The sequence below is a fragment of the Syngnathus scovelli genome, chromosome 15 (genome assembly GCF_024217435.2).
Source record: "Syngnathus scovelli strain Florida chromosome 15, RoL_Ssco_1.2, whole genome shotgun sequence".
In the NCBI taxonomy this organism is placed as follows: domain Eukaryota; kingdom Metazoa; phylum Chordata; class Actinopteri; order Syngnathiformes; family Syngnathidae; genus Syngnathus; species Syngnathus scovelli.
Window position 1 is genome coordinate 13632023 of NC_090861.1, and position 7332 is coordinate 13639354.

The window sequence follows — 7332 nt, forward strand, 5'->3', positions numbered from 1 at the left end:
AAAAACGTCCTGTGTTCATCTACATATTTTCGTTTTGCTGTGCATCTTTTCCCTGCCATTTCGAGAGCCCAATTGACACTAATAGTTTACTGGAATGTGTTTGCCCATCCTACTTTGTGGAATTTCACCACATGCGCTTTTGACGAAAATACTAAATTGAACTCAAGTGAAGCCAACACGCACAACCCCCCCCCCCACACACACACACACACACACACACCTACACACACACACACACAAATGTTGATATGAACATAAAAGAGCCGCATGCGGTTCGGGAGTTGCGGCTTGGCCAAACCTGTACTATACAACTTTATTTGTGTAAAATTTTCACAACAGCTGTCACACAAACAAAGCGGGAAAAACCGAAGACGTGCGTGTTCCGCCCACGCTGGATTTATTTGCACCTTTGAAAAGACACCGTATTGCCGCAGATGTGGCAAAGAGTACTTTTGGGCATCTGAGACGGAAGGATGTCCAAAGCATCACGTCACCTGCTCTGGTAGGAATGGTGGTGGGACGTTGAGGTCAACCGCTTTGGGGTTGGCTGAATCTTTGGTCGCAGGATGCCACACACTTGAAGACAGAAGCAGAAAAGCAGAGCTAAATGCAAAATGTACTCACCGGTGACTCCAATTTTTTCCCCCCCTGAAGAAATGGATGGACGGGTGGCCCCGGCTGGCCGGTGGGACTCTTGTTATTCTGACCCTTTTTAGTGCGCGTTTGGGGCAACAACCGTTTTTTTGTGGCGCTCTCTTCTGGTTCAAGAGTGCCCTGCATGTGAATTTGCCTTTCCTGCCTTCTGATTGGATGAGCGCCGGTGTGACGCGGTGCCTCTGTCACCGTGGCGGGGGGTATACGTCGGCATCGGAGCGTCTGCCAACGTCTGAGACCGGCTGGCAGTGTATCGGAGGTGTCGAGTGCGGTGCCGCTGGAGCTCACTCACCAGCTGGTGTTAGGGCCACAGAATGAAGGCCAAGGAGAAGACTAGAAAGAGAAACAGAAACTTCTCCTCCAATTGTTTGATTTGTCTCTTGTGAGCTTCGATGAATTCTTTCAGCTCTTTGTTCCTCTAGGACGGACAAATGGAAAGTAGCCTTCAAAAGCCAGTAAGCGTGCAAGTAAGTGCCGGGCTGGCTTTGGGCCCTTACCTGTTGCGCGCTGTGCAGCAGATCCATTCTCTCTTGGAGGATGCAAGCGTCGCGCTCCCTCAACTCCCACATCAGGGCTCGCTTCCATTGGTCCACGGCGCTCCTAAGCTCTTGTCTCTGATCCGCCGTCAGCACGTCATTCACGCCAGCGTGGCTGGCTTTTTCGCCGTCCGTGGCGGGGCAGTCCCGCTGCGGTAGCGCCTCGTACAACATGGCCTCCAGCTCCATGATCCTCTGGGCCGCAATCCTCGTCCATCAGTAGTCCGGCGGGAGATTTGAGGGCGGCTTACCTTATGAGCCTGGTCCATGGAACGCTTCCTGAAGTCCAACTCTTCATCCAGGTAGCCCTTCTGGTTGCAGAACATATCCTAGCACAGCTCAAGGTCAGAATTGTTGGGGCACATTGCCCCGAGTTCCCCTTGGCTGATGTCGCGTGTCTGTCTACCTTCTCACTTTCAATGTCCAACATCTTCTGTTGAAGTGCTGACTTGGTCACTTTGATGTATTCTAACCACTGAGGAAAGGCTGCTGTCACATAAGCAGAATGCGAGAGCGTGCGTGGACGTGCGCGTTACCTTCTCGGCTAGGGTGGGAAGGGTCCTGGCGTGAATCACGACCACCTGCTCCTCGTTGGTGAGATTCTGCAAGAGCCCAAAGGCACAGCGTCAACAAGGTTCTTTCAGCGCAAAGCCTTCCAAAAGTCACATTTGAGCCGCCGAGTCTCGTGGAGTGCGAACATAAGGAGTTCGACATACACTTACGGCGTTATCGCCCAGGATGTCCAGCTTCTTCATCAGATCACTGATGACGATGTCCTGGGGAAAGGCGCAAGGAGCAATGTAAGGTGTTCTGGGACCTCAGGTTAAGGTTAGGGTTGCGAGGGACGCCTTACGTACGCTCACGCCGTCGGCCTCGCAGTAGATCTGAAAAGGGCTGAGGCCGTCTGGGAAACGGACTTGCAGAAACTTCAAGACGGGGGAGCGCCACTCCCTCTCCTGAAAGGCAGAGGCATGCATCCGTCCGTCCGTCCGTCCGTCACATCTCTGGCCTCAAAACGCTTGTGCGAGTCTTCCCACCTCCAGCTCCAGGATGCGGAACTCAAGCAGTTCGTTTTGGTCTCGGATATCCTGGATGTGCTCTTTCAGACGCGCTTCTTCCGCCTCCATCCGCCTGACCTGAAAAGACAGTCAGACCTCATCTGCGGGGCTTCCGGACGGGTGTGACGCCAAGCGACTCCGCCCAGCGCCTTTCTTTCCGTCACCTTTTCGGCCAACTGCTGATTGCTCTGACGCAGCAGCTGCTTCTCCTCCACCCACTTGACATTCTAGAAGAGACAAACGCGTGGACAGCTTTGGAATGTTGTGTCATTTTCATCCACAAATTCTTTGGTTGACTGGAAAATGACATTTGCTTTTCTCCACATTTTCCCAGCCACGTTCAGGGGGGGGGGGGGGTTGTTGGTCCAGTAATGCCAGACGAATGAGTGACTGAAGAATGTAGCTATTTTGTCTGAGAAAAAGGTGTGCTCATTGATAAGCTTACCTGTCCTTGTTGCTTCAGCGCTGACTCCAGATCTGCTACTCTGCTTTGATAGTGACCCATTTCTACTGTCATGTAACATGGGGGGAAGAGATGGTGCAAATGGTAAAATATGGATTGTTCACAGGAATAAATTGGCAGAGCTGAAATTCCAAATTTGTCCAAAAGATGGCGCCAGACCAAAACATGAGACCAAAAAAGGGGCCAAAATAAGCTAAGCAAGTTAAAATAGAAATAAAACAGGAACACGGTGTCGGATTGTGAGTCACGCATGGACGCACAAATGTGATTTTTACTTTTTGATTTCTTTGCTTGGCTAAAAATGTATTCTGTAACAGCTTAAAGCAATATTGTTAGTCAATTCGATCAAGGGACCCGTCACTATGAGAATAGTGGCGTGACATAAATTGTTTGGAGAAGCACAAATGTGATTTTTACTTCTTGATTTCTTTGCTTGGCTAAAAATTGATTCCCTCTTTCATGAACTGTGTTTTGCAATCGAATTGTTCTGGGATTGAATGATTTTATTAACACGGGTATCAGTGGGTGAAATTGTTCGGTTTCTGGAGTGATTAAGATTTGTAATTCTATTTCATGTTTCTTCAATAAATGTGTTGTGTATATTCATCTACTTTGTTGTGCGCTGATTTGTACTGAATGTACAATCGATGGTTCGGGGTTGATTTGACAATTTGATTAATGTGCGGGGGGTTATTATGGTATAACATAGGACCGTAATAAATAAAAGTAACATCAGACAATTTTAGAGAATTGAATAACTTTCGTAGTTATTTGAGACACGAGTGAATTTCAATCCGTTTGAAAGTTTGCTTCGTCTGAATAAATTAACGGAAGTGTTTGAATCGGATTATCGGTTTGGTGTAGAACTGAAAGTAATTTAATTATTTGAAGGGCGCAGGCCCGTTTCCCCTTTTGACGGGCCGCGTAAAAAGTAACTCCGAACATGTTAGAGAATTAAATAACTTTCGTAGATATTTAAGGGAAGAGTGATTATTGAAAGAGGTGCGTTTGACACTACCATCAGCTTTTCTCTGGTCTGAAAGGAGGAGGAGGGAGGCTCCTCCTCCTCCTTTCAGACCAGAGAACACCCGAGGCTGGGTGAGAACGGGGAGGCTGCGACCCGGCCGGGGGTTGCGGGAAGGGGCGCCACCTTGATCTCCTTCTCGGCGTCGTAGTCCCCTCCGCTGGTCTGGGCTAGCAGAGCGTAGGCTCGTTGCAGCGCTTGATATTCTTGCGTCAGCTGGCGGTAGCGAAGCTCCGCCTCCTCATGCACACACCAATGCAACACAGCACTAGTACCAGAATCAGTCAGACCGGCGACAAAGCACCCGCGACGCAAAGACGAGTCCGATTCCAGGCTGAAGAGGAATGTTTGGCGCCAATACGCTGGCAGAAATGGCGGGCTACCTCTTCGGGTTCCGTGTCGGGGGTTCTGTCGGTGTGAAAAGACAAGGACGATCCGTCCGAGTCCACCAACACGTCTTCGTCGTAGCCGTAAAATGTTTCGATGACCTGCGGGCGCGGAAGCAAACATCTCTCTGAACAAACTGAAGCGACACCTCACGATGAATCGACGAGAGGAACGATAGCGAGAAAAAGGCCATTTCATCTTGCGCAACACCAAGCAGCCGCAAACAAACAGACTCACCTTGCAGGACCTCACGCTTTGTTCCTCCTCAGAGATTCTCGACGTCGGTATCGTAGCAGCAAATCTCTCTCCTGTCGACACAAATAATCCGCCTTTGAGATTCTTTGGATGCAAAGGGAACGAACGGCTCCGGCGCAGAAACAAACGCGACTCACGATGACATTTCTGACATGAGCTCCTGTCTCCAGAGCCTGAAAAACCCGTCACCGGCGATGATTGGAGGGACGCTCGTCTTTTCCAAAAGTGACAACTACAGGGTGTGTCAGGGTTTTCCAGATTATCTTTATCGTATGATTATGTTGCTTTGACTTTGACTGCAACCTGTAATAAATAATATTATTTATCCCTTATTTATCCCTATCGCTTATCCCTTCCTACACAAAGTCGTAAAACATCCCTTGCTATGTTTTGACTAGAGGTCAAGGGCTTTCTCTATTCAATCCACTCTTACACCCACCCTGTTTCTCTTAATAAAAATGCTCGTGCGGGAGCCGAGAGTCAGACTTCATTCGTACAACGGATGGACTCTCCACCTGCAGGTGTCCAAAAGAACTTACTTGTCTCCCGTGTGGTTCTTGCAAAATAAGTTGGAGCGAGCGCAACTCTAACAGGGTGCATTTTGCCACTAGCTGCCTACGGACAATGACGTCGCGCTCGCGGCTCATGGTTGACGGGCTGAGCAGCCGGGCGAGTCCGTCGTTTTCAGCGCACAGCGAGTGGCAAAGGCGCTGACAAAACGGGAGCTTTGAGCTGCTGAAAACGGCAAAACAAGTCTAAAGCGTGTTCAAACGCGTGCGCACAATGCTCCTGCTTGAAAGGTCGGAGTTTAAGGGGCCAATTTTTTGGATGGCGGCCGCCGGCCAAGCTTTGGACGGAAAAGGTTTCCTGGCGACAGCGAGCGAGCGCGGCGCTGCCGTACGTGCACCGAGTCACCTGCCTGAAGACCTTGGACAAGTCGTCGATGATGTGCCGCTGCTCCACAACTTGAAGGAACTCCATTTCACCGTCCTGCTGTCCGCAACCGCGCTCCAGGTCATTGAGCGAACTAGGCCTTCTCTGTGGAACACAAATGCAGTGGACTCTGTTGGCACGCCGCCGTTGTCCGCGTCGACTTACCAAGCTTGCCATCTCCTCGTTCTCCTGGGTGACAAAGCGCACTTTGTTTTCAAGGCGACACAGCACCAGTGAGAGTTCTTCATTCTTCCTGCTCAGGCGTTTGTTTTTGTACAGGAGTGGCAGAAACTGGCTTTCTGTTTCTCTCAGTCGCTTAAGCTGCAAGCATGAAGTGCGGGATGCGAAAGACGCACAACACGCGGGCCAGAACGTATCCATTCCTTTTGCATCGGTTTGAACGGAATCGTGGCTTTGGCTCCCAATAAAAGACATCTACCAGGCAACCGACTCGCCGCGCCGCTCAACTAATAAGCAAGCGCAATGGGTGCCTCGCTGGATGGCGCGCATCAAACGTAGCGCAAACCTTCAAGCGTGCCGTCAATAAATTACCAGTTCATTGCGCTCTTCAGAAAGCAGGGCGTTTCGATCCTCCAGTTTCCTGATGACTGCGCTGAGCTCAGCGATTTTCAGATGAAACCTTCGCGTGTCCCGATCCTCCTGAGACTGAAAACGCCCCGCAACACACACACACAACCACTCGTTCAAAGTTCAAAACTGTTTTTGTGCTACCTTCCTCCAGCAACGAACTAAGTCATGCGTACTGCAAGTGTGTGATGAGGTGGCTTACGCTATGAAGAGGATTGCTAGTAGCGCCGTTGACCCCACTTCCAGGGTAGTTTAGGCCCGCCCTTTGGGAATCCCTCAGGGCAGCGATCTGCTGCTCGGCAGCCTGAGTCTGCAGCTGAAGGCGGTGGACGTGGCCGGCCCCAGGGATTTATCCAAAACACTAACCGCTCTGTCTTTCAGCTTGATCTCATCCATCTGGATGTACAAACGGGGAGCGCTCAGGCAGGCGGGCAAACTCATTTGCCAGAATTGTGACAAAAACAAAGAGAGCAACCGGCCAATTTTTATCTTGAATCGACTAGAACACCATTGCTGTGACAAAAGCGAAGCGAGCAACCGGACGTTTTCTTCTTGTGAAATAGAATAGAATAGAATGCCTTAGGTGTCATTGCACTGCAGGTATACAACGAAATTGGGAACATAGCCACGCACCGCGCATCTGATCAGTCCTACCAGTCGGCGGATCTCCCTCTCGCAGTCTCTCTTGGTTCGGCTCAGCTCCTCCCGATGCTGGTGATGAGCCGATCGGAGCTTGGCCGCTCGGGACTGCCAGGCCTGCTGGGCCGCTGCCAGGGCTTCTTCCGCGCTCCTGGTGGAGGCGACACCGCTCGGTCTCCCGACACCGCCGCGTCTCCTCCACTTCCGCCAGCAAAGCGCCCCCGCTCCTCACCTGAGCAGACATTGCGCCACATCGGGCCGTTGAGACCGCAACGGAGCGCCGCGACGCTTACTGAGGACAAGCTACACAATACGGTAGCGGCCGCATCGGAGCCCGACGTGGCGTGCGGATAGTCAGACACGGATTGAGCGGATCACCTTGTCCATGGAGCCGTCCCTCAGGCTGAGGACCAAGGCATTCAGTCGCTGGATCTCTCCATCTTTGATTTTGATCACTCTCATCAGCTCCATTTCATGCTGCCGCAGTAATGTCTCCCTGGTAACGGCTAACTCTTTCTGCTTCTCCTCATGGAGTTTGCTTTTGAGTTCCGTCATGGCGGCGGTGGCACGGTGGTGCTCCGCCCGCAGGTCCTGACTTCTCTCTCTCTCTCCAGACAGCTGACCTGACATGACTTAGACAAACTTTATTGTCATCTTGTCTGCACATGGTGCATACAAAACGAAATTTCGTTGCACACGGCTTACAACAAAGTAGTGATATTGCAGTTGAATAGAAGTAACATATCCTATGAAAATATATATATACATATACTGTATATATATATATATTACAAA

General features: G+C 50.7%; 1 protein-coding gene across 1 annotated transcript; it reads right to left on the bottom strand.

The window, feature by feature from the left end:
• Nucleotides 1-1164: 1164 nt before the first annotated feature.
• Nucleotides 1165-2970, bottom strand: LOC137841002 (janus kinase and microtubule-interacting protein 3-like). Its single transcript, XM_068653286.1, has 6 exons — nt 2694-2970; nt 2413-2475; nt 2228-2326; nt 2048-2146; nt 1913-1966; nt 1165-1792 (listed from the first exon to the last, which is right to left on the bottom strand). The coding sequence occupies exons 1-6, from the start codon at nt 2961-2963 to the stop codon at nt 1607-1609; spliced, it is 771 nt and encodes a 256-aa protein (XP_068509387.1). The 5' UTR covers nt 2964-2970; the 3' UTR covers nt 1165-1606.
• Nucleotides 2971-7332: the final 4362 nt, after the last annotated feature.

What these genes read in the sequence shown, in the direction of transcription:
- LOC137841002 (XM_068653286.1), bottom strand. Translation starts at nt 2,963, where the DNA reads ATGCGTGACTCACAATCCGACACCGTGTTCCTGTTTTATTTCTATTTT. An exon ending in CGCTGAAGCAACAAGGACAG is followed by an intron (nt 2,476 to 2,693) that starts GTAAGCTTATCA and finishes TGTCTCTTCTAG; the next exon opens with AATGTCAAGTGGGTGGAGGA. An exon ending in GCGAGGCCGACGGCGTGAGC is followed by an intron (nt 1,967 to 2,047) that starts GTACGTAAGGCG and finishes GCCTTTCCCCAG; the next exon opens with GACATCGTCATCAGTGATCT.